The sequence below is a fragment of the Vulpes lagopus genome, chromosome 6 (genome assembly GCF_018345385.1).
Source record: "Vulpes lagopus strain Blue_001 chromosome 6, ASM1834538v1, whole genome shotgun sequence".
NCBI lineage: Eukaryota > Metazoa > Chordata > Mammalia > Carnivora > Canidae > Vulpes > Vulpes lagopus.
Window position 1 is genome coordinate 27131961 of NC_054829.1, and position 27298 is coordinate 27159258.

At 46.6% G+C, this 27298-nt stretch overlaps 1 protein-coding gene across 5 annotated transcripts in view; it reads left to right on the top strand.

Annotated features, from left to right (window-relative positions):
- Positions 1-2379: 2379 nt before the first annotated feature.
- Positions 2380-27298, top strand: part of DPF3 (double PHD fingers 3) — a 257146-nt gene continuing 232227 nt past the window's right edge. For all 5 annotated transcript variants that reach the window (XR_005988341.1, XR_005988340.1, XR_005988342.1 and 2 more), the window contains exon 1: positions 2380-2421. Coding sequence is in view for 2 of the 5 variants with exons in the window: in XM_041758213.1 (XP_041614147.1) it covers positions 2390-2421 (32 nt within the window). In the remaining 3 variants the exon portion in view is untranslated. The remainder of the gene's footprint in view (positions 2422-27298) is intronic.

Genomic DNA, 27298 nt, shown 5'->3' on the forward strand with positions numbered 1-27298 from the left:
CAATAACATTTAAAGACCTATTTGGAAAATCTGGCTTCACTGCAGAGGGATTAGGGCGTTTGCAAACTAACAGAATTTGCCTTACTGTTGAAAAAAACCCCTTGATCTATGATATAAAAACCAAAGCTAAAATAATAGCTCTTATATGTCTTGGAATTATAAAAGGTGGGTTCACAACCATTCTGTTTATTCAAAAGTCACACCTTTGATAGACTTAAAATGGTATTCCATTAGATTATAAAAAGCAAGTGTATCGTACTTAAAAGAAAAATTCTGTCTTTAATTTTTTGCCCCCAGTTCAACCATTATAAAATGCAACCGAAGTGTTTAAGTTCTGGATTAAAATTTCTCATAGTGAAGGCAGATCTGATTTGCCATTTTTAAGTGTGCCAGGTAGTTAGGAATTATGCTGGTTTCTGCATCTGGGCCTTAACACATACATGATTATACATTCTGAGAGTCTATATATTTTTTCCAGTTTGTAATATAAATTTGTTTTCCCTCTCCTATTAAATTGAAAGCCTCATTCAGGGCGGGCTCCACATTTCCCGCTTCCTTTATCAAGCTGCATGTATGAAAAGTCTGCAGTTGTCTTCCAATCTGCTGTGGTTTTGATATCTCAAAGAGGTTGGTGGGAGTTCTGGCTGATACTTCAAACTCCTCAGAGTTCTTAGGTCTGAACTTTGCTTGCTTTTTAATGTTCCCAAACCCCATCCTAGGCCAAGAACTAGCTTCTGAACCACTCCCTTGACAAATTAGTAAGAAAAGAATTTTTCAAACTTTAATTTTAGAAAAATGGATAAGGTGTTTCAAATGACAAAGGAGTTACAAAGAAATCTATAGGACTTGCCTATGAACTAGGCAGAAAGAAGGAGCTAAAGATTTCAAGTCTTATAAACAAACAGACCCATTCAGTCTTATTCTGTTTTTCTGTAACTCTAATAGTGTACGGAATTGCGCTCTGAAAGTTCTGGAACATTATTGTTATTATTATTATTATTGTTAATTTTAATTCATTGCCTTGAGAGGAGCCCTGAGAAAGGAAGTGAGAGTGCAGAGCTCTGAAGAACTGGTGGCAATTTGGCATCTTCTCTCCCCCTTTCAACCCCTCCTCCGCTATTTTAGCTATTTGACCTGATTAAACAACTTTGGGATGTTAGCCAGATTTCTGTATGCTAACGAGGCCCCTATTCACGATTTAGTGCGATTTCATCCACCGGGAGCTTCCCCGCTGCCCGGTGGAAGCCTGGCTTCACCGAGGTCTCCCAATTTCGTCGGGGGTTCACCAGTGAGGAGTTCACGCTGACTTGGAGCAGACACAGACTCTGAACGCCTCGGGTCCTACCGGATTATTCAGTAGCAAAATTTTCCACCATGTACCTAAGTAGTGAAAGGTGACGCCAGAATCGCGTGTGCTACTCCCCGAAAGAGACTCTGGCAACACCTTCTGTCTAGTTACTCTCTTTCCTAGTAGCAGAAAGCGTTTCCAAAAAGTTTCCTTAGACCTCCTCTGTCCCCAAGCCTAAAGGTCAGAGCGCCAGGTCCCACTTGGCTCCCCGGCCGGCCGGAATCTGACCATTTCAGAAGTTTCTGGTGTGTGTGTAGATTGGAAGAGGTCGGAGTGGGGACCCGCGCACAGCGACCACCGCGCATTACGTAACGAAAGCCCTGGCTGCCGGAGGGAGCGAGCCTGACATTGAGGCATTCCAGGGGGAGGGGAGTTGCTGTCCTGGAGTCGCCGGGAACGGCGGCAGCAGTTCCAAGAAACCGAGAGAGAGAGAGAGAGAGAGAGAGAGAGAGAGAGAGAGAGAGAGAAGGTGGCCGAGATAAAGAAAACACTACAGGAATGAGAATGTTAAAAAGCTTTGGACCTAGAGCATTAGCAAACGGCTGGGCACGTGTAGTAATTTGTTAGACGAAACGGCAGCCTTCCAACTTTTGCACGGGAACGAGGGGATTTGCCCTTTGGGGGATTAAAAACGTAACAGCAAAGCCAAAAGCTAATGAATGGGGTTCAGTGGTTTGTTGGCAATACTTAAATATTTCTGTCCAGGAGCGCAAACTCTCTGCAATTATTTAGAAAGTAGGGACTCAAACCAAACTAGAATACTTTCCCCGTGCGTCTCCACTTTCCCAAATCCGAAAAGGAGCTGCTCTCGCGGTACTGCCCCTTTAAGACCTGCTTGCTCTCGGGCTCTACAAAAGGGAGTGACCTCTGGGCTTTGACAGCTCCCCTAATAACTACCACCGTGCAGGCCCCGCCCATCTGGCGACCAGCAGCGCCCATTGGCCAGCGGGCCGGTATCCCGTGCTCTGATTGGCTCGCCGCTTCCCCTGAGCGAACCTTTAGAACTCTGAGACAGACAATATTCTGTTACATTGTAGCAAAATGGCGACTGTCATTCACAACCCCCTGAAAGCGTAAGTAAGACTAAAAAATGTACATATTCCGCCTGGTTTCAATATGAAAAAAAAAGGCGCCTTCCGCGTGCCAAGCGCTGCCAATGCACTGCGCTTGCAGGCGCCTGCAGCCGCGGCGGGGCTTCTCTTTTCTTTCAGCTCTTACTTCTTCATCTTCTTTTTTTTTTACCCCCAACGCGCAGAAATGTCAAGAGATGCAATTAACAAGAAGAAAATTGTTACGTTTGTGTTCTGCTTAATTGGAAGACGCACGGAGAGGGGTTTTCGGCAGGGGAGCCAGGCGCTGGAGCGCTCTACGGGGCGGGGGGGGGGCGGGCGGTCGTGGGCAGCTCGGGGACTGCACGGTCCCCCGAGTGCCCGGCGTCGCGGGATGGCGAGCGCGGCGCGGGGGGCGGCCGAGCTGGGGGCGAGCGCCGGGCAGGGGCCGCCTGGGTGCACTTGGCTGCGCCCCGCGCCTCCAGAGTCCGCAGCCCCTGCCCGGCTGCTGGGTCCGCCGCGGCGAGCGGTCCGTGGCAGCTCCGGAGTTTGCAGGGCGCTCTACGCCTTCCGATCGCTCGCGGGGAGTTTGTGCAAACCTTCCGGAGTTGGGAGGACCGCAGGGGGAGCAGTGGGTCCCGGGAGCCCTGGGGCCCAGGTGATTGCCCGGGGGCTTTCCTGCCGGGGCAGCCCCCCGAGCGTGACCGCGCTCCGGGCGGTCGCCGGTGTGTCTGTGTGTGTTTGTGGGCGAACTGGGTGTAGTGTATTAACGACTCGGGTTAACTTGGGGTTGACTGGGAGGCAGGGAAGCTGCAGGTCTTATGAATGGTGCTCCTGCCTCCTCTGGGTGAATAACCGCGGCGGGCGGAGAGGCAGCTTCTGCTCGCGGCCAGAGCGAGGGGCAGGTGCCTCTGGCCGCCGCCGGGAGACTTTGAGCGGACGCCCAGATCCCGGACGCAGGGGGGCGGGCTGGGCGAGGACATGCGGGGACCAGTCCCCGGGTCCGACTGCCAATTCCTGCCTGCCTGCCTTCCTCCTCCTTTTCGTCCTGGCTTCCTTCCTTCCTTCCTTCCTTCCTTCCTTCCTTCCAGTCTATGGAAATGTTAAGCCGCCAAGTCCGATCGCGATCGCGGAGCCGCTGGAGGCTTCGGAGAACTAGCGTCGCCCTACAAGGGGTGCTATTGGCAATGATATTGGCGGAGGAGAGCTCGCTCCCCCATCGCCGCGCGACGTGGGTCGGGGCTCCCGGTCGCCGCGCGGCGTGGGTCGGGGTCCGCGCCTCTGGGACCAGGACTTCCCAGCCGGGGTGGGAGCCGCGGGCGAGGGGAGGGGGAGATGCAGGTGGGGGGCGTTTCGTGCAAAATTCTCCTGGCTGTGTGGCCGATGCCCGTGCGGGTTCTTTCAACTCAGCGCACCGCGCTGGCACCCCAGGCTCCTCCTGGAGTTGAAAACCACGTTCGCACCGGGGGAGGGAGGGAGGCTGCGGGGGGTGTGTGTGTGTTTCCTAGCGCAAAGGAACGCGCGAGGGTAATCGGACGTGTTTGCAGCAGCTTATCTCCCATCATTAGTAGGGGAAAAGGTAGCAAGGTCCCCGGTTCGGAGTTTTTTTTTTTTTTTTAAATATACATGTATTAAAGCTGCGATTAAGAGGAAGCTGGAAGCTGACGCCGATCACAGAACAGCCCCCGGCTTTAGTTCTCGCTCGCAAGCTCGGATACACCGCACTGGAACGCCACAACGTTTCAGCCAAGAAAGAAAATGTTTTACAGCAGAATAAATGGGCGTAACTTCGCCGCATCCTCGCTCCCCGGTCGCTCGCGCAGCCACACCGCTGATGCTGTGAGTTTCAGCCGAACCTCCAGCTGATTTGCAGTTTCCCCATTTCCAGCCGAAATCACATAGGCAGGCTGATGCCACCTGGTAAACTCAAGTTAGAGAAATCTATTTCACATGTGCGCCAGATTTGTTTCCTACTGGGAAAGCGGCACCAGCGTTACCCTGGAGCCCGCTCACGCGCGGGCAGGCGCAATATCTCTAAACGCTCCAGGGTTTGTTTCCCTGCTCGCTCCGGTTTTTTTGTTTGTTTGTTTGTTTTTGAACTGCGGAAGGGTGCGTGTTTGGCGAGGGTGTCTGAGTGGGGTGGGGTTAGAGGTGGAGGAGGGAACAGAGAAGGGGGCTGGTTTAGTGGAATTAGTCCTGAATTATTAAACTTATACTTTGTAATAATTAGAGACAGTTGCAATGAGATGTTTTGTAATTCTGTGTCGACACACACACACACACACACACACACACATACACGCGCGCGCGCGCACGCGCTGGCATACACACAACATCCCTGCCTGCCTTTTCTAGACGGGAGTTGAGTGGTCATTTTTTAATTAGCTCCTCCTTTTTGCATCCCAAACCCTTTCCCTGGAGGAAAGGGGGTGTAAACAATACCCACCCCCTCTCCCCGACGAGCCGAACCTCCTGCGCTCCGGACGGCTTTTAAACTCCTAATGCAGGAGCACACACGTTGTTATTGGGAGACCCACACCATCTGGCTTTATTCTTTGAAAACAACTTATTTAGCAAGACATCTTATACATTTCATTTGTTTTTAAAAGTTGCTGATCAGGAAACAATACACACGTAAATAAATTATGCATGGGATAAATTAGAACAAAGCGCAGAGACACATCCAGCTAAAGGGATGGATGGTGGTGTAGGGAGGAGGGGAGCCGCGAGAATGGTTTGGAGAGCTAGGTTTTTATCCTCTTGTGTCCCTCCTGACAATGAAACGGAGCTGAACGACATTAGCATTTTCTCTGTGTGCCTCCGAGTCTCTCTCTGCCTTTCCTAAAAAAAAAAAAAAAAAAAAAAAAGCCAACCACACGGTCGCCCCCTACAGAAACCCAGTCACACAAAGGTTTCCTCTAGCGTTGGGGAATAAAGTGGTGGTGGGTTAATATGCGGGGGAGAAACAAGCTCAGGTTTCATGCAACACCTCTGTAGGACTCTGCCTACCCTGAGGATGGACCATTTTTCATTATACTGGCTTTTCCACGTGGGACATTTAATAATTCAATAGCTCGGGTGACTGGATGGTACAATTTGAATCTCATTGCTTTGGGGTCTTCCTTAGGGTCCCAAGCTCCTGGAACCACATCTCCTCTCTTCACGGTTTGGCTTTCTTCCTGCTTGTCTTTGATCTCCCCTCAACTCCCTTTCTTATTCCTCCTCCTTGTACCCTTCACCCCTTTCCCCTCTGAAGCTGACAGCCTGGCTTCTCTCTGTTGGCGCCTTTAACATCTTATTACTGCCCAACAGGGTGTTAGAGGCAGAAACAGGAGCCGCCTGGACTGATCAGATCACAAAGAGGACCCGGCGGGTGGCCCCACAACCAAGCAGTCACATCTGGACAAATAGAATTTAAAAGCATTGATAGACTTGTATGATGTGTAAATGGGTATTACACATTATTTAATTTAGCAGCTACATTGTCTGAGCCTAGATGTGTGAGTAACCCTCATTTCTTACATGTACAAGCAAGATAAGGGCCATTTAGTGAGGTAAACCCATGCAGGTGACATGAATATGGATTTGGTAAAGATCTGTGTAGAAGTCAGTTCCGTGACATATTCTGGTTGATTTCTGCATACCCAGGACACCTAATGCTTTAAATACAAATGCTAATCTTACTTGGCATTCTAGTTCAGGTAAACCACCCTCCCCCAAATCTCTATCAACACTTTAAACAACTTACTCTTTTATTAAGTTATCAAAACCCTGGTTTGTATGCACTTAACTGGGAATGTCTGCCACCTTCTGCCAGACTTGATTATGCACATATGTATCTATTATTATAACTGCCTGCTTAGAAAAGAATAACTGTTATTATTATCTAATTATTCTATATAAACCAACAGGGCTTTCCTCAAGTAACTATTTGTTTAAAAAGAATGAGACTGGCAAACTATTTCGTCATGCTTATAACTGTGAACATACGTAATTGTATTGAAACTTTCTTTTGTAAGGAGTTTCTCTTGCTTGGAGGTATGTGTCTATACCTCTGTTTTGTTATTAAGGACACAATTCTGGGAGAAGTAAATACACACTTAACTTAGCCAAGGTCAAACAGCAGGTCATGTGTGTAGATGGATTTCATATCTTCATCTCTTTATACATCCTATGATCTGGATACACTGTATTGTAATCTAAAGTGGTTTCAGTGCCTGTGAAAGTTATGCAATTGTGGCCACTTACAAGCCAGACCTCACTCTTGCTGTGGCACTCAGTTTAGATATCAGAGAAGAGGGGGGTGGGAGAGAGCCGCATTCCTGGTTCTAATCTCCTTTTAGCTTTTTCTGTTGGAGAGGGGGAACGTGGGTAGGTACTAAGTGGGGAATATGAAGGTTGGGACTTTGTGAACTTGTAGCCTTTTATGGACATTATTTTAGCCCCTTATGAAAAAGGACCCTCAGATATTTTAAGCCAACAGATGCCTAAGAGCCACCTTCTCCATCTGCTTCTGGTTGCCACTCAAAAAAAAAAAAAAAGCCTTGAATTCCCCAAACTTCATTAGCACACATTATTTTTCAACAGGAAGAATGTCTGGTTTTGATGAGGCACCCATAAAAGATATTAATTTCGGCCAGAACCCAAGCAGAGGTGTTGTCACAGGGCAAACCTTTGAAAATAGCCTGCCTTGCAGACCACCTGGGGAGATACCCAGAGATGGCCAGGAGAATGGGAGCTCCTGAGAGCCCTTAAGTGGGCTGGCATTCAGAGGCCACTTCACTGGAGACTTCTCATCTTCTTCTGTCTTGATGCAATCATGCAGGTAGAGCTGGGATTTGGATCCAACTGAGAAAGACCATAATGTCTAAAGCTGTTTCAGAGCCATCTGCTCAGATCAATGCAAAAAAAAAAAAAAAAAGAAAAAGAAAAGAATGCTATGGTCAGGCTTTGTTTTGCACCAGAAACAGAAAGGAAACTGAGGCTGACTTGTTTTCCAAGTTCAGCCTTGCTGATTGTAGTGGCGATGGGGGCTGGGTCATAAAAATGCACCAGAATCCAGGTCTGTTTATCATCCCAACCTCTGCAAAGTAACTTTTGTGGTTTTTGAGTGTTTTGAAAGTCAGTAGAAGACAGAGATGTAGCCAAATGTGGCAAGCCCCTGGCCAAAGAAATGCCACAACCGCTGAAATAGTTTTTGGGCAGCCACCCTTTCTTTCCAGCTGGGGCCCATGTAAGCATGATCCTAGCTCTAGGTAGTCTTTAAATATGTAGGTATTTAACAAGAAAGATAAAACATGGCCTGGGGTGGGGTGGGGTGAGGTGGGGTGGCAGTAAGGGAGCAGGTGAATGGATAAGACGGCTGTGTGGTCTGGAACTCTGAAAAGATGATTGTTTAACAGTGGGAGAGCCTGATATTATGATCTATTGCAAGTTCCAAAGTTTTCTTTAGTTGCGTGAGTGACTGGGGCGAGATGAGGTGTTGTGGTGTTTTTCTAATTTGTTTTTCTTATTGGTCCGGTTACTAGTGTTTCACAGTCTGTCAGACCATATGGATGAATGGAGCTAGAATCGTAAAACTGTCACCCAAGGAAGGTTTTTGAAGCCTGTGATTTGCATCAGAGTTTTAAAAGCAGTGGTTGGAAGGTGTTGGGTGGGGGTGGGTGGGAAAAGAGGAGCAGACTGTGTTGGGAATTTCGAGGTTGTGTTTGTGAATAGTATTGGTGTAGGGGGTGGAAAGGGAAGAGAGAAGCCCTGAAAAGGCTCAGAGTTAGGGGCTGTGTTGGGAAGCAGGGAGGGGTGAGGGGGTAGCACTCAGAATGCCTAATAACGGGGTTCAAATAGCCCACACTGAGCCCTCTTCCACTCCAGCCCTGGATATGAGTCTAGGAAACAATGATGACACATGTTTAATCCCCCTTTGCACCCTCTCCTCCCCCACCAAATCCAGAGACTGTGGTCATCTCAGGTTGCTGTGAAATGAGTGCGTTTTTTTTTTTTTTTTTGGGTCGTTATTCACTTTGAAAACCTGCTGTTTGTATTAATTGCAACTGGAAGCTCCGCCGGAAGAGGTTTTGCAGCCTTCAAACTTCCCCTTGCCATCAGTATGGCTCTATCTCAAACTGTGTCTCTCTTCTATGTTCATTTCTCACCACTTGCTACTCTTTGTAGCTATGAGGACTTCAGAGTCTGGGAGGAGAAAAAACTCCGAGAGAAAAATCCAGAGCCTTGAGCACTGCTGCTTCCATTTGTACCACCAACTCACAATTCCCTCTGGGACACAGAGCTTCTCTGAGCTGCAAAGCCCTTGTCTTTAAGATGAGGGTGATGCACCTTGATTGTGGGAATTCCTTTCATGTCAATAACTTGGTGGCTCTTGCTATGGTCAATTGGGTGGCAGGGGGCAGTTTGGGGCCAAAGTTCAAATTCTTCCTTGTTCTGTAAAGTGTGTTTCTAAGGGGGATTTGTTAAGACTGAGGAATCTTCATTTTTTCACCTCCTTGGGTCCAGTTCTGTCACATTGTGCTACCAGTTGGGGTTCTAACTGGGATGGCACTCCTCTCCCTTCTCTCGGCCAGAGGCTGAGGACCAGGTGGTAGGCGATTTAGAACATGGGCTTTTCTTCTGATTCTCCTTTTTGAATATTCTTCTCATTAGCATCCCCAACCAGGGGATGGAGAGGGGAGAGAGAAGTGGGAAGACTATTTGGCCTATTTTGCTATTTATTAGCACTCAGATCAAGCTTTTGGTTGTAGAAAAGACTGGGATTACTGAGAATACCTGTCTCCATGCTCCTTCACTTCTTTTCTTTAAATGTGTGGAGGGGGAGGGTGGGCAAGCAAAAGATTTTTATCCTCTGGATTTCATTTATCGACAATCTTCCTGGACCTGCCCTCTCCTCCGCTATAGACCCATCCCAATTAATGTGGAAACAAACTGCTTATTTCACTTCCATTTGGGCAGCAGTAGATACCTGTCTATTTAGTGAGCCAAAGTAGGTGGATCTGTACTGATGTCTCACGGACCTTCCTCTCCTATACCCTGTGTTACTGCCAAGAGAATGGAGGTGACTAGCAGACATACAGAGGCTGGCTGTACCCTGGTGGGTATTAGCAGTGTCTAAACTGGAATTCATTGCCTCTCCTCCAGTGACATGCCTCCAGAATATCCCAGATTCCTCTGTGGGGTTATTATCAGGCTTTCTTTTGGTTGAACGCTCCCTTGGCAATTTCCTACAAGCCTAAAGGAGGAAGAGGGGGTTGCAAAACTCATCAGAGAATTCATAGAAGCCTGAATAGTGATTCTCAGGCAAAATACAAGAAAACCCAAAATGGTGGGGCAGTCCTGGTGGCTCAGCGGTTTAGCGCCTGCCTTTGGTCCAGGGCGTGATCCTGGAGTTCCCAGGATCGAGTCCCAGGTCGGGATCCTCACAGGGAGCCTGCTTCTTCCTCCTCCTCCCACGTCTCTGCCTCTTTGTGTGTGTCTCTCATGAATAAATAAATAAAATCTTTTTTTTTTTTAAAAAGAAAAAACAAAATGGTTATCCTGACCTCCAGCAGACAGAGGCAGCCCCTTAATTTTTTCTAATTGTGGTAATATATATATATAACATGTATATTTAACACTTGTAACATGTAAATGGGCCATTGTAACCATTCTAAAGTGTACACTTCAGTGACATTAAGTGCCTTCATTATGTTGTGCAACCATTGATACAATCCAGCTCTAGCATTTTTCTACCATCCCAAGCAGAAACTCTCTACCTATTAAACACGACTTCGCATCTCCCCCACCCCCCAGTCCCTTGTAATAATCAGTTTCCTGTCTCTATTCATTTGCCTATTCTAAGCTCCTCATGTAAGTGGAATCACACAATTATTTGTCCTTTTGTGATGTTTATTTCACTTAACATCATGTCCTCATGGTTCATCTATGTTGTAGCATGTGTCAGAATTTCCTTCCTTCCTTCTTCTTTTTTTTTTTTTTTAAAAGATTTATGTATTTATTTTAGAGAGAGCACGTGCAAGAGGGGGTGGGGAGAGGCAGACAGAGAGGGGGAGAGAAACTTTAGCAGACTCTGCACTTAGCAGGGAGCCTGAAGTGGGGCTTGATCTTACTACCCTGAAATTAGGACCTGAGCTGAAACCAAGGGTCAGACGCTTAACTGACTGCACCACCCAGGCGCCCCAAGAATTTCTTTCCTTTTAATGGCTGAATTATGTTCCATTGTATGTACATACCACATTTTCTTTATCTACTCACCCAATGAGGGACACTTGACTTATTTCCATCTTTAGCTATTATGAGTAATGCTGCTATGAAAATGGGTGTATAGGTAACTCTCTGAGTCCCTGTTTTCAATTCTCTTGGGTATTTGTCTAGACCCCTTCATTTTTAGACTCTTTATAGTTCAGGAACTACATTTCTAGATAGTACAGGCAACCCTCACCTTAGTAACTTAGGGAAAAATACTAATAGAACTGTGAAATTCAATACCCTTGTCTCCCACCCTCTGCCCCCTGTTGGAATACCATTATTTTTTGAGGGGTAAATCCTTTGAGAACCCAAAGACTCTCTTTCATCCCTAGCCCCATGGATTGCCTTCCCCTTGTCTCTATCTCACCTGGAGGGCACATGGGGTGTCAAGGTTTGGGCTTGGGGAAGCTCCAGCAGCTGTAGCAGTAGTAGTTACCCGGTGAGTCTTGGAGTGAAGACTTGGTTTGTTTCCTGGGCCAGGTGGAAGTTTCATTTGGCAAAAGAAGAGCCGAGGGAGCACGTGGGAGGATGGGACAGCTTAAAAGGCATGAGTTAGTAAATCAGACTTAGCATCTTCCCGAGCCAAGACGAGCTTGTGAGATCTCTTTTCTCTTTCCATCCCTGCACCCAATCCTGCTTGGCGTTCAAGGTGTCTGAATGAAATAATGGATGTGAAAACATTTCCAAAGGTGTAAAGTGTAAATAGGAGGTGTTACTAGGAGAACGGCACAGTTTCAGGTAGCTGACTGAGGCCTTCTCAGAGTCAACCATACCTCATATATTAAACATTATTTTAATATATTACAACTCAAATAAATGAAATGAGCATGGCATTACACATCAAGCCAGATCATTGTTTCTGAGGAAATGCAAAGCCTCACTCATCCAGCTGTGTGTAAATAGCCCTAGGATTTCATTGGAATTTTTCCCATTGGTCTGGGTTTGAAATAGGTGAGAATTATGAGCTCAGGGGAAGCCCTCATTTCACTTCCCATTGTCAGGCCTGAACTTAGTCCATCCACTAAATCAGAGGACACAGAAGCTTGGGGGGCAGAGGGGACAGGTTTCCTGAAACTTGGGCCTCAGTCATCTTGCAGCCCCTGGCTCCTTCTATCAAGACAACTCTAGGAAGTGGTGGAGGTGGGGCCAAAGCTTCAATCTGCTGGTCAGTGAGGAGGGTGTGCTACTGACAGAGGAGATCAGCTGCCTGAATTGGGTCTTTATGTAAAAGTAGACCATGGAGTACATCGTGGTGGGGGTCAAAACTCTAGAGAGTTCCATCTTGATTGCCAGCCTTCAGATTCAAGCTTGCCGTGCCATGCAGTTAACATTCCTTTACTTTATAAAAAGCAAATTAAGAAAAAAAAAAGTCATCTGGGCTCCCATTTTTTTCAACTAACAACTTTTTACATGTCTTTGTCTGCTGCCAGTGAGCTCAGTGAGAACTGTCTCACCCTCTTTGGGGCTTTCTTCATCCTGTCCTCGCCAACATGGATTGCCAGCCTGCCCCTCAGAACTCAGCAGCAGAGTAGCCTCCCTCCCTGTATCTAGGACCTTCCATTCCAAGGAAGGCCACCAGTCTCTGTTTCTCCTTCCAGACTCTGGTTCTGCGGCAGGGCAAAGTAAGTGTCTGTAAGCCAGGAGGCTGACTGCTCCCCTAGGCTTCTCCTAGTGAAACTACTATGGATTGGGGGTGGGGGCCAGAGAGGGGAGGCAGTGTGGTGCTGGGGATGGGGGAGGGCAGGGTGGATGGGGTAGTGGGAGTGGAGAGAATATATTCTCTCCTGCTAATTATTTTCCCTGAGGACTTAGCCAATGCAGAACCATCTATTATCGTGGGAGCGCTCTATGGTGGTTCTGCCTGTGATGAATGCTAAGTGGAAACAAGCAAGAAAAATTAACAGGCGGCTGCTTCTGTCCACCTAATTAAAATGCATATCCAAATGCATAATTCCTTATGTTTCCCCATGCACACACTCCCCTTCCAATCCCAATTCTATGGAGGAGAAAAAACACTTTCCCCCAATCATTTCTCTTGATTATATTTCCATCAAGGAAGAGCTGGAGGGTTCCCTTAGAATAGAGAAGGGCTGTTCTCCTAACACTTTGGAATTTGCTGCTTTTTTACTTAGATTGAGCCTGAAAATTCTGAGCTGTTTTTTTGTTGAAGATGAAAAACAAAAACTTTATCGGACTGTAGAAAAAAGAGGGAAGGAGAGATTTTGAGAAAGAAAGTGGGGGGGGGGGGCGGATAAAAGAGAGAAAGCAAGCAAGAAAAAAGAAAAGTTCCTATCATTTTTGCTGACGTTTTTGTTTTGTGCTTTGTCTGTTTTTCTTTGTTTTGTTTGTTGTTGTTTGTTGTTTTTTGTTTTTGGTGCTGAAAGTCAACAATGAGAATTTTTTAGGCCTTTCCCCTCTGCCCTCCCTCTGTTCCTTTCCCTGACTTCACACCACCTTCCTCAGCCCCCCTAGACAAACAGGACTCAGGGTTTTGAAGAGAGACCCGAGAAGACACAGATATCTCTGCGGTCAGGTAGAGAGAAAAACCTAAACCCTCTGCATTTGGAGCAAGAGAGAAGAGGCTGACATCACAGTTCCAAGTATGTTTTGAATCAAACAAACAATACCTCTTCATCCACATCTTCTTTCCTCTTTGTTCACCAATCATTTTCTCCCCATCGAAGGACAACTTTATTCAGTGGCCATAAAATATTTAACAGACACGAAACTTAAGTCGCTGTGCTCAATTTGACGTCACTGGTGTTTCTGCAGCAGCCCCCCTCTCCGGACAGCACCCCCCACCCCCCAAGCCCCTTGACTGCCCTCCACAGCAGCCCCAGCTGTTGATTTATCAGGGCCGGCTGGCTCAGCAGTGCATGGAGATTGCTTTTAATTAACTCTCTTCATTTTTCCCAATCTTCAGGGAGCAGCAGCCCTTTAATGATTTTAATATTTTATCTGGATTTATATCCGCCTTATTTGTTGTTGTTTGACTTCCGCATTTGCTTTTCCTGAATCTCTTCCAGACTGATGTATTTATTTGCCCCTTTCCACAGCCCCCAAGACCTTTCTGGAGAAGAGATGGTGGGTTCTAAGAAGGCCCCACCTACCCAAGTGTTTCTACCACCTGCACAGGGAGAGGTACTGTGTTGGTTTGTGTGATGGTTTGGGTTAGAGCCTTTGTCTTAGGAATCCCAGGCTCACCTGACTCAGCTGCAGGAATTTCTGAGCTTTCCATTAAAAAAAAAAATCTGAATTTTAGAAAGTAAGATCTCCTTTGCTTCATTTGTGCTTGCTGCCTCCGTATGGGAGGAAGTTGCCCTGTAGAGTCGGATAAAAACTGTTTCCTGGGTCCCCAGTTAGCTGTAGTTGGAGGTCTGGCGATGACTTTCTGGCAGTGCTGGATGGAGGTGCAAGTCAGATCTTTACCACATTATGTGTCTTTAGATATAACTGGGAAGAGTAAGTGTGGTCTGGTTTAAAAGAGGACATGCAGAGGCACCAATTGCCTTCTCTACATAGGCTGCCTTCTCCCTCAACCTTTGGTTCTGTGTTCCTGTGCCTACTTCCCAATGTGGGGGTAGGTGGGTGGATGGGGGGACATTCCGTCATTCATGCACCTTCCCAGCTCTGCCTTCCAGCCTCCTTTTGGCTACAAAGTCAACACCTTCCCCCAGCTTCCTCAAGAGACCTGGCAGTCAGACTTGCATGGGGGCTGTTTTTCAGAACCAGCTTGTCCACAAAATACCTTTTTGGCATCTCAGTTTGGTGATGTGTCTTCGGGGTTACCTGTTGCTAGGCAACTGCCAACTAAAGTTTGAGCCTGATCTGGGGATTGCAGTGAATTGCCCTGGGTGACTTGTATTCACATTTAGGGACCTGACTTTGCAATCCTAGCTCTGGGAAGGGGAGACCGAGAAGACATATTTCCACGTGTCTTTACAGAAAGGGGTATTGGTTTTTAAAATCTAGTCCAGTGCCTGGCACACAGTCAGTACATGCAGATGTTTGTTTTGGTGATGAGGACGGTGATTTCTTCCCGCCTCTTTGCCCTCATCCTTTTAACTCTGCTACTTCCAAAAACCTATGAGTTTGTCAGAGACCATACTATGTGTGGGATGCAGAGACAGAAAACCATGGCTTCCACTCCATGGTGTGGTGTTCAGGCTACTCGATGTCCTATGGAATGTTTCGTCGTCACCTTTCCTTGGCAACTGTAGACCCTTTTGAGAATCATATGAAAGTGGTGGATTGACTTCACAGAAAAAATGCATATAGATGTGACCATCTGCATATGGAGTTCACGAACCTTGAGGAGCCCATCAGTGGATCCACAGGCTTCGGGTTAAGGACCTGAGAATGTGGGGTGTGGGTGAACTTGTGATCCTAAAACCATGATTCTGTATCCCTGCTCAGGGAGACCAAACCCCTCAGATTCTCCTATAGTCTTACCAAACTGCTGTGGCTCCTCCAGCACCCCATCACCCCCTGCTCCGCCCCAGGCACCCTTGATGAGCACCTTCCTGCTCGAATTCCAAGCACTTCAGAGGCCCCCCTTTCTCCAGTGAAGTCCTTGCCGACCCTCAGGTACAATTGGCCACACCTGCCTCAGCCCCAGTGTCCCAAGCATACTCTTTTTCCTTGGCCACTGAAATGCTTAACTCTGGTTAGTTGGAATAAAACCCTGGAAGGCTGGGATAGTGGTGGCCTGTGCCTTTCTACTCCCAGGATCTAGCATGGCAGGCATTTAAGAAATATGTGTGGAATAGCTGAGCAAATGAAGTCTGTAAGCAGACACACTGCTCTTCCTACCAAATTTGCTTTCAGCCCTTTAGGGCTGACATGTTTCTCATGCTCTCCCTTGACTGCAGGAGTTCGGAAAAGGCAGCAGACTGCCATTCCCCAAATTCTTCAATTTCAGGAGTTGGAAAAACAGGCACCAGCTTGGCCTTGCTCGCATGTGGCATGTATGGCTGTGATGAATGTCGGTGTCATTTATTCTAGCCCTGTGTTTCTTTACCACTTCATTTTTGTGGAGCTAAGACCTTCGCCTTGGGAAGCAAAGACAAGTCTTTATACTTTGGCAGTATATACTTATACTTGAGGGACTAAGGAAGTAACCCAGGGCTTGTGAACAGCCACTGATAAATCAGCCACATTTTTCTCGAGTGTCTACTATGTGCTCAGCTATGGGATTTCCTATAGCCTTATTTATACCTGAGGATTTTTGAAGATGGAGGAGACCAGAAGGTGAGAGTACTACAATGGTTTAACCCAATGCTGGGACTATCCTGTTAAGTTTTGGGGATGACCCTGGCCCAGTCACTGTTTTCGAATATATATTCTTTGAGACAATGCCTTTTGTATACTTTCATAGTACCAACACCTCTATGGATATCATTTTCCCTATGACTCATTGTCCCAACTGTGTTCAATGCAGATAAGTTTGCTTCACAGTGAGGCAAAAGATGGTGTCCTGGAGATCATGCGAGGGCCTTTATTTTCCATACTGAGGGAGAGAAAAATATCACTATAACTTCTGTCTGTCCTCTTGCTGCTTTTCTGTGCTCCAAAAATTATTCAACATTGAGGCTATTTGGAAGAAGTTACCCACCCCCCCCGCCCTCCCCTCCCCCAGAGGCCCGGTTCTGGATCTGGAGTAAGGTGAAGACCAGAGGTGACAATGGGCTTCTTGAGTGGAGTTTTAATTCCGATTCTGGTCTACTAGACATCCTTCAATGCAGGAAGCCAGAGAAAATGCTGATGGTGCACCAAACATAGGTTGTAGGAGCACACCCGTACCAAAGTGTTTGTCGACTTGGGAAGGTCACACCGCACGAGCACTGGCTCTCCAAGTGACCGTCTCTGAGTCTCAGAGCGTAGGCCTTCGGTGCAGAGGGCTCACACGGGGCCGTCCGGTTCCTGGCGCTCATTTCCTTTCTGGGCAGCCATCCCAGTGTAACAGATACTTATACATATTCTGTCCTCATTTTATCTAATTACACACATCTCTGGGGGATGGGAAACAGGTTTGGATCATTCAATTTTAGGTCAGTTATGCACAGGGTAGCTGAGATGAACACTAATCTATAGAGTTCTGTGAAATTCGGCAAGTTCCCATGGTTCCCTGGTCCAAAGCACACCAGGGGGCATTGTTTGCCATCTCAGGGGCTGGAGATCCCAGTCAGCCTGAGAGGAGGGATGGAGCCCAACTGGTTCCTGAGGCTGAACCTTCTGAGACCAAGCTCACCCTTGCTATCCTTTGAGTGGTAGGATTCTTGTTTTATTATTTGATGACCTGCCAAACCGAGAGGACCCAATGGTATATGTCCCTCTTCTGGCAATCATTCATTCTTACCTATTACCTGCCCATAATGGGTTCAGTTTCCTAAGAAATACAGAACGAGAGACAGTCTGATTGATGGAACAATCTTTATTATTGCCCTGTGTTGCCTGGAGTTCCTGTCTCCCTTTCGACCCAGATGAACCACTCTGGACAATGTAAAAGTTCTGACATGTCCCCACCTTTCTTCAAGGCACACATTGGACAATCTTGGGCCACTTCCTGGCATCTCTCGTTCAGGCTGCATCGTGGCTTTTGAAATCCCCAGGAAAGAAAAGCCCACTGGTTATCCTTTTATTTTTCTTTGCTCTCTGCTCCTTATTTCATTTCTTGACTCAGACCTAAGCCTCCCCAGCGTTCTCTGAGCCCTAGATATAGGAATAATCCACTTAATGCCTGATATCAAGGTTTGTGTCTCCAGCCTCGGTTTCCTTCTGACCTCTCATCCCCTTCGTCCTTGCTCTGTTGACACCTTTCCCCTTTTTCTTGTGCCTTTCACCTTGATCAAAAAGCGCTGGAGAGGCACAAGAAGAAGGGAATGGTATTTGCTTTGTCCCCAGGAGGGCACACTCAATCTCATGAATGTGGGAGTGGGGAATGCAGGAAGGAGAAGGTCAAAGCTTGCACACAGCAAACCAGGTGAGAAGAAACACGGTGTGTGAGGTTATACTGCACTAAATGAGCACTCCAGCCCCAGAGGGGTCTGTGGAATCATAAAAGAGAAAGTGTGTCCTGTGGTTGGGGTGTCAGAGAAGGTTTCAGGGGGGAGTTGGCTTTAAGCTGAGTTTGGGAGGACAGTGGGATCTGGTCAGGCTCAGAGGAGCCACAGAGGGTAAGGATGGGGAAAGGCAGGCATGTCAGGGAAAGGAACAGAGCCTTGGGAAACATTTGAGTGATTCCTTAAAGAATCTCCTTCTTTTCTGGTGGAGGCAAGGCCAGGTAGGAAGGAATGTGTGGAGGGGAGCTAACAGATATGTTTGGCTGGATGGCAGTGGGAAGGTGGTCCCTGAACAGAAGGTAAAAATGGGAAATAGCCGCGGCCAGGATGTTCGGAACGAGTCTCAGTTTGGCAGCCAATTTGTGGGAAGTACTTGAACTTGAACCTGAAAACCTCGGAAGCCAAGAGAGGTATCAGGGGGAGGCTGAGCTGTCACCCTGTGTCCCCCAGCAGGGAGGATTGCCTGCCTCCAGAGACTCCTTCACTAAGGTTGAACAGAATCCTCATTCTTGGTTTCCTTGGTAATATGTTCTGGTTTCTTTTCAGGGCTCCACGCAGAGGGGTGGGGGACAGGGGACACACTGGGGTGCCTGCACTGGTGTGAGTCCCCCATCCCATCAGGTATAGGGCCGCCCTGGCCCACGCAGGGACAGATTTGCTTAGTAGGGCGGATTGTAGAGCAAAGCCTGTCCAAGTGGTAGTTCTCAAAGTCTTTCTCCCTTTCTTTCAGTCACCAAACCTTTTCTTTCAAAACAACAGCAATAACCCATAAATGGTATAAATAAAATATACAAATCCAGGGAAGGGAGAAAAGCATAAATGCTGACCCTTGTAGCTCAATCAAAGCGTGGTGCCATTAGGACTAGTTTCATGGTTCAGATCAGGGGAGGAGGGCTGTAGGTCTTTCAGACAGTGTTTCCTTCTGGGAGGACTGTGTGGTTTATTCTGCAGGAAGTTCTTCCCCATGGCCACCAGGCATGTGAGCACCCCTGTTACCCATTCAGGCTGTCTACCTACGTGTCGTCCAGTTCCTTCTGCAGGAAGGCCGGGGGAGCTAGCTTTCAGGGGGAGGCTGGGCGTCACGCCGGTCCTCAGGGTTCCTTGGAGCCTTGGGCTCTGGAAGCTCCAACACTCTGTCCCAGGGAGCAGCAGCGTGGCAGGCAGGGGTTATGTGGCCTGTAGTTCAGATGCAGGCTCTGGGTTTAAATCCAAGGCCCCTGACTATGGGCAGCAATCCTAACCCCTCTGTGCCTCAGTCACCTCATCTGTTAAGTCGGAATGATAGTCTCTGCCTTCTGAGTGTTGTTGGAAGAATTAAGTAAGTTAATGTATGTTAAGTGTTTAGCAGAGTTGGCACATCTTACCCTCTTACTAGATGTTCACAGGGAACCTGTGTTTCTAACTGTAAGATGGAAGGTGTACTAGCTGATTTTTCCCCACATTGTGGTCTTGAGGAAAATGACATGAAAAGTAAGAGAGGCTCTGACTTCCTTAGGAGCAAAAAGTTCTAGAACTCTATGGCATTATTATTATTAATTTATTATTTACTCTTAGAAGAAATGTGCTAGGAGACTTTGGGAAAGATTTATCTATGGGATGTTTTGTCCAGGAGTTTAGATTATTTATTATTTTTTTAAAAAGATTTTTATTCATTTATTCATGAGACACACAGAGAGAGGCAGAGACAGGCAGAGAGAGAAGCAGGCTCCCTGCAGCGACCCTGATGCGGGACGTGATCCCAGGACCCCAGGATCACGACCTGAGCTGAAGGCAGCTGCTCAACCACTGAGCCACCTAGGCGTCTCAGGAATTTAAATTACTGCATGCTACTTAATCGGTGCTGAAATTGGGTCCTTCTGAGAAAGAACGAGAATTTCGCAGATGCAGAAGCACAGCACACAGCGGTGAACTGACTCCAAGGTGATTGAACTCCTGGCTCACGCTTCCCATCCACTGCTGCCTCCTCCAAGAGGGAGGAAAGTGCTTCCTTCCTGGATGAGCTTTGCCCTTTCCACGGCTGGAAGAGGGCTTGAAAGTGGTTCAGCCCCAAGTGGGTGGCAGTTGAGGGTTGGTCTGCGCGCTGCTGTGGGGGGTGGGCACCCTGCTGGTCCGTGGGCCTCTTGTGGCACCGGGTGTGTGTATACGTGTTCCTAGCACACGCTTTTGGTCGGCAGTGCTCTGTGCTTGACAAGCTGGCATTCCACACTCCACATCTTCCAAACACCAGACCCCTATGTTATTTTTAACTGTCTAAAGTTTTTTCCACGTGGTGTAATTGATGGGACGCGGTAGCCTGGTCACAGAACCTAAACTTCAGCTCGTTTTGCAGCCCTTGAATGGGCATGCATCTGATGACCCAGCAGAAAAACCACCCTGTTTCCTGAATTGACTATTCTGAATCTCCCCACTCTCCCTACCCCCCAACTCATCTCTGGGGAAAAGAAGCATGCACGAAGATAACCTGAGCTCGCCTGTTTCTGTGGCTTGAGATAGGAGGGGGGAAGATGGGTTCTGCCTGCGACCTTCTCCGCCCTGCTCTTTCTGAGTCCTACGACCGAGGCACAAAGCTCCGTTTCCAGAGAGATGACAGGAAGGGCATTGAGGAGCTTGGTCCTCAGTCTTCTCTGGCCTCTTTTGCAGCCCCCACATTCCCTAGGGGTAAGTCACATTCTCACCGTCCTCTGGAGACAGTCCTGGACTGATTTTTTTTTTTTTTTAAGAGAGCCTGAGATCTTGTGGTGTCTGGTGATCACTGTTCTTATGCTAATGGAGAAGATTCTCAGTGGCCCATGTCCAGGAGAAAGCGTACCATTTCACTCTGGCCTGTCATTGACATCATGAATTTCTCTAGCTTGTGCCTCATTTCTCTTTTTCATTCACAAGTCTCTCCAGATCATGGTGCGCTTGGCATTTATCTTATATTAGTAGAACAAATATAATGTACCAGTTATTATGACCCTGGATATACAATGGCAAGCAAAACTGATTTGGATCCTATCTTTACAGAGCTTACAGTCCAGTTGGGGAGACAGACACTAATCACATAAATATGTAAATAAAAGTTGGATCTGTGTTATGTTGGAAAGGCCAGGAGGATGTAAGAGAGTATAGCAGGGAACACTGTTCTGGTCTAGTGTGTTGAGGGAAAGTTTCCTTGAAGAGGCAACATTTTATCCCAGGCAGAGGAAAGGCACATGCAAAGGTCCTGTGTCATTTTGGAGGAACCAGGGAAGGCTGTTGGGGCTGGAGCACTAGAGAAGGAGGGAAAAAGGGGTTCATGATATGGTGAGAGAGGAATTTTAGAGATGGCTACTTTTCCCTAAGAGCAGTGAGCAGTTGTAGAAGTTTTGAGTTAGGAAGTGGCTAGATCCAATCCATGTTCTGAAAATTTCCCCCTGGAAATACAGGGAGATTTTGTGATATGTTCTGGGAAGGGCGGGACAAGTGAGTTCTAAGGAGACTTTTCTGGAGCTGCTGGGCCTTTCCTTAGGCCCTCTGAACCAGAATCTTGGGGGCGAGGCTGTGTAGTCTGACTCTTATGCCTTCTAAAGCTTGAGAACCACCAACCCTCTAGCCCTGCACCTACAACGACAAATGTAACGATGCTTTAACTGTGTGTGTGTGTGTGTGTATGGGGTTTGTGTGGACCAAGTGCTTTCCAAGGCACAGATAGTCTTCTTTAGGTCTGGCAATAATGCATGCACTGGAGCAGACAAGGATCTGGTAACTGTAGTATCTTAGCTGACACAGTTACAAAGTGAGGTGGGAGGAAAAGGCTCAAAGCTGCATGGCTGCCCCTGAACACCCCACTGTGCCTTTCTTTCTTCAACACCTCTGTTCTCTAGTGTGCAAGGTGAAAAAGTAGTGAATCCTTACAATTTCCAGATGTAGTTCCTTTTAAAAAAGATTCAGTGCCTTTCTGGGGGGTTCATGAAATCCATCCAGAAGGTGAGTATTTAGCTCATGAAAGGGTGGAATTAGGTGGGTTTATCATTGTTTTAACTTTTTTTAGTATGGAAGATAGTGAACTTGTGTGAAAGTAGACAAATAGTATAAAGTACCTCCATAAATCCATCACCCGAATTCAACAGTCATAAGGGGGATGGGAGGCAGGCATCTTTTCAATGGTTCAGACTTTGCCCTGTGATGCTCTCATTTTTATGTCCATTGAATGAAATGCCTGATAGGAGACTGGGCAGAAGGATCAGACAAGTTTTTAAAGTACCCCTACCAGCTAATGACCAGAGAGGGAAAAAATCTCTTTTGACTCATTTGTCCCTTAACAGTACAACTCATAGGCATACCTAGTACCCGAAACTGCAGATCTAGGGATTATCTTCGAGATCACTGGTGGTCTCTCGTACTGTCTAGACAGACAGCAGAGGCCTGGCAAGGTCTGGGATGGTGCTCAGGCCTCACACAGCTCGTAAAGGCATAGCACTAGGTTTGGGATCCAAGTCCTCCAGTGCTGCCTCCTTTACACACCACACCTTGGCATTTTTTTCTTCTCGTTTACTTTTTTACTTTTAAAATTTAGATTTAGTGAGCATGTAACATTATATAAGTGTCAGGTGTACAACATAATGATTTGATATTTATATATATTGTAAAATGATCACCAAAATAAGTCTAATTAACATTATCACACATACTTACAATTTTTTTCTTGTGACAGAACTTTTTTTTTTTAAGATTTTATTTATTTATCCACAAGAGACGCAGAGAGATGCAGAGAGAGAGGCAGAGACACAAGCAGAGGGAGAAGCAGGCTTCATGCAGGAAGCCCGATGCAGGACTTGAACCTGGGTCTCCAGGATCATGCCCTGGGACGAAGGCGGTGCTAAACCGCTGAGCCACCTGGGGTGCCCCAGAACTTCTTTAAAAATATATTTTTAAGATTTTTATTTATGTAAATAATCTTTACACCCCATGTGGGCCTCGAGCTCACTATCCTGAGATCAGTTGTTGTATGCTCTTCAGACTGAGCCAGCTTAGTAATTTTCAGATACACTGTTATTAACTATAGTCAACACGCTGTACCTTATGTCCCCAGGGCTTATTTATTTTATAACTGGAAGTTTGTACCTTTTAAACCCCTTCACTCATTTCACCCCTCCCCTACCCCCTGCCTCAGGCAACCACCAATCTATTCTCACATTCCACATATAAGTGAGATCATATAGTATTTGTCTTTCTCTGTCTGACTTCACTTAGCATAATGCCCTTGAGGTCCATCCATGTTGCAAATGGCAGGATTTCCTTCTTTTTTATGGACGAAAAATACTCCATTGTATATATATATTTATATATATACACTTATGTACATGTATAGATATATATGTGCCACATTTTTGTTATCCATTCATTCATTGATAAACACTTAGATTGTTCTCATGTCTTGGCTATTGTAAAACACGCTGCAATGAACATGAGGATGCAGATATCCTTTTGAGTTAGTGTTTTCATTTACTTTGGATAAATACCCAGAAGTGGTATTGCTGGATCATAGGGTAGTTCTATTTTTAAATTTCTGAGGAACCTCCATGCTGTTTTCCACAGTGGCTGCACCAATTTACATTCCCACCAACAGTGTACAGGGGTTCCCTGTTCTCCACACCCTGGCCAACACTTGTTCACTCTTGTCTTTTTGATAATAGACATTCTAACAGGCATGAGGTGTTAGCTCATTGTGCTCCAGTGTTTGTTTTTGTTTTTGGCTCTGATGTTTTCCAGCATGAAGTTACGGGAGACAGAAGCCCCATGAAAAGCTGTCTAGAGTCCTGGTGGTTGAAAGACCAGTATTTGGCCACCTCAACCTTTGCTTCTTCCTTGTGAAAAAGACCTATAATATTATAGCCCAGTGGTCCCCCAGTCTGGTTAGAGAAGAATACTCCTGTAAGATGAGTGCTGGTGAAAGCGAGGTGGGTTGCAAGTGCATTCTCCCTTAGCTCTGCCTATCTTAAAAGTCTAGAAGCTCTAAGGCAAAATATGACAAGATAATGGGAGCCATAGACCTTCAGGGAAGGAAGAAATTAGTTTCACTGGCCAGCTCCATGGAGGAGGCAGGGCTGAAGGGGGGCCTTGATGGATGGGCAGGAGTTAGGGAGCTGGGGAGAGAGAGGCCTTCCCTTTAAGAGGGGGACTCAATCTCTTAGCATGGCACGTCTGCCAGGAATTATTTAGAATCTCCTGAAGTGGAAGGCTCTGTGCTTCACACTAGGGGGATACTAGGAAGCAGAGGATACAATTTCTGTTCCCCAGGAACTTTCTGTCTAGCTGAGGGACAAGATGTATGTTGAATATTAATATCAGTTGAAGACTCTAAGGCTCTAAGATGCAAGTTGACTTTTTTTTTTTAAGATTTTATTTATTTATTTATTTGAAAGAGCCACAGAGAGAGGGGGAGAGAGAGAGAGAGAGAGAGAGAGAGAGAGAGAGAGAGAGAGAGAGACACCATGTGCATTAGCAGTGGGGAGGGGCAAAGGGAGAGGAAGAAGCAGACTCCCTGCTGAGCAGGGAGCCTGATGTGGGACTTGATTCCAGGACTCTGAGATCATGACCTGAGCTGAAGGCAGCCGCTTAACCCACTGAGCCACCCAGGTGCCCGCAAGTTGACTTTTAAGATAAGCCCAAAGAAGAATGCACTGGAAACCATGAGATGAGTCCCAAAGCAGAACAAAGATACAACATTCATGGCCATGGACCCAGTATCTTTTGTCTTTTGTGTGTGTGGCCTGTGCACTGGTTGCTCCAATAACCACATCATTACACAGCAGCCTTTTATTTTTATTTGTTATTTTAAAAATGTTTTATGCATTTATTTTACAGAGAGAGAGAGAGAGAGAGAGAAAGAGAGAAAGAGAGAGAGAGAGAGAGAGAGCACAAGCAAGGGTAGTGGGAAAGGGAGAAGCAGACTCCCTGCCAAGCAGGGAGCCCAATATAGGACTCGATCCCAGGACCTTGGGATCACAACCTGAGCTGAAGGCAGACACTCAGCCACTGAGCCACTCAGGCATGCTAGTTCCAGCGACCATCTCTTAAACACCTATACTCTGCTCAGCTGTCCTGTGCTGTGTGCTTCACACACATTAACTCATTCAATCCTCCTGGGAAGCAGATAATATTAACTATTTTATAAAGGGTTTAGGCAACTTTCCTAAAATGCTGAGGCACAGACCTGGGTCTGTTCATATAAACAAGGTTGGATTTAAAAAGGAACAGTGTGGGATAGCAGGCAGACTGGGTAGCTGGGAGAGAGAAGGCTGAACCGGCAATGAAGCCCCTGGTTATAAACATCAGTGTGAAAACTTTGGTGCTGATCCTGAAGGTGCTGGGGAGTTATTTAAGGTATGGGGGGATGGACGTTGAGGGCGATTAATTTGCAGGATGGCTTGAGTGGGGAGGCTATGGCAGGAACCCAGATTGAAGTGACTGGAGTCTATGGGTGCGTGTGTGTGTGTGGTGGTGGGAATGTGCCTGGTCAAAGCAAGTAATGAAAACCCTCACAGCCCATCAAACTTAATTAAAATCAAATAAGCACTCCAGCAAACCCATCTCGCATCAAGTAGGGCTAGAGATTCTAGATCACTCCTAGGGCATTAATGCTGGTTTCAATATCGCGGCAGGACATAAAGCTTCATCAATATATCATATTTGTAAAATATGCGTATGCTCCTTATTGATGGGCTCCCTCACACATTTATGGTTTCGCCCTCGGTGAGGTCCTCAGTGCCCAATCATAACCTCTTTTCTGAGCCTTTTTCATTTCTTCCCTTTAGCTCTTGTTCTAGGATTTTCCATTTACTTGAAAACTCACTCCATCCTCTCACTCTGAGCAGATGATTTCACCACAGACTTGTGTCAGAAAATCGAAATTATGAAGCAAGGAACTTCCTTGTCATTCCTGCCTTCCACTTCATCCTGGCAAAAGCTACTTCTTCAGAGAGGCCTCCCATGACTACCACACTTAATGGTGTCCCTGCAACTGTTGCCCTGCATATTACCCTGGTATATATTTTTTTTCATAGTGCAGTCAAGCATTAGAGATGATGTATCTATTTGTTTACCTGTCTGTAGTCTACTTTTCTTCTTGGAATGTAAGTTCTGTGAGAGCATAGGCCTTGCCTGTCTTGGGCACTGCAATATCCATAGTTCCTAGTACATAGTAAATGCCTGGGACATGCAAGGTGCTTAAAATAGAAACAAATGAGCCAATTCCCATGGCTTTAGCCAGTGCTCACAATTCGATCTGCTCTCCTCCTGACCATCCCATTGCCTACTCCATTTCTCCTGGATGTTCACCTTCAAACTTATATCGTAAATAAATTCTTCTTCTTTCCCTAAAGCTGCTTATTCCCCTCGGGGTTCACTATTATTTAAGCAAAAATCTCAGGATCATCTTTGGCTCCTGTCTCTTTTTACCCCTCCCCCCCCCCACACCTAGTCCCTGAGTTCTGTTGATTTAACCTTGGCAATGTCCCTGGACTCTGTCTCCTACTCCGTTTATGTACGCAACATTAGTGCTCACAGGGACATGGGCAGGAGCTTCCTAATTGACTTCTTAGCCGCAGTCTCTCCCCATGTCAGGCTATCCCTACTCACAGGGAGAGCTTTACACAGTTCAGCTCCTTTATACTATCAGTGGCTCCTAATGGTTATAGAATCCATCCATCCATCCATCCATCCACCCATCCATCCATCCATCCATCCATCCATCCATACACCCATCCATCCATCCACCCATCTATCTACCTATCCATCCATCTACCTATTATCTACCCCCATCCATCCACCATCCATCCACCCCCCTCATCCATCCACCGATCCATCCATCCATCCACCCATCCACCCATCCATCCATGGACCACCCACCCATTCACCCATCCATCTATCCATCCACCCATCTATCTACCTATCCATCCATCTACCTATTATCCACACCCCCATCCATCCATCCATCCATCCATCCATCCACCCACCCATCAGCTATTTACTGAGTGCTAACCCTGTGCAGCACTGTGTGAGGTGCTGGGATAGAGAACTGATAGCACAATCTTTGCTTTCATATCAATTTTCAATCTTGTAGATGGGGACAGATATAAATAGCCAAAAATCATTCAAGTGTTACAGGTGCTTTTGATTCATTCATCAAATATTTATTGAGCTCCCACTATGTGCCACACGCTGTAGGTGTTAGGGACACAGTAGTCAATAAAACAAAGTCCTTACCTTTGTGGAACTCACATTTTACTGGACAAATGCACAGGTATGAGTGCTATGGAGAGAAAAAGTGAGGTAAGGGGTAAATGTGTGTGGATTTGCCCCCTTGCAAGCTTTTTAGAGATGACTTCACAGAGAAGGTGACAATTGAGCAGAGACCTGCAGAACTGGAGGGAGTGGCACTTACAGCCTTCTGGGGGGGAAAGAAAAGCATTTTAAGCAGAGGAAACAGTCAACACCCTGTACTGGTATCCTGAGCTGGAAGTGCACTTTGAGGAGTATGTAGCAGGACATGGTGGGATACAAAGGAGAGAAGGAATCTGTTCTGATTGGAGGGACAAGGAAACTCCTTAAAGGAGGCTGCC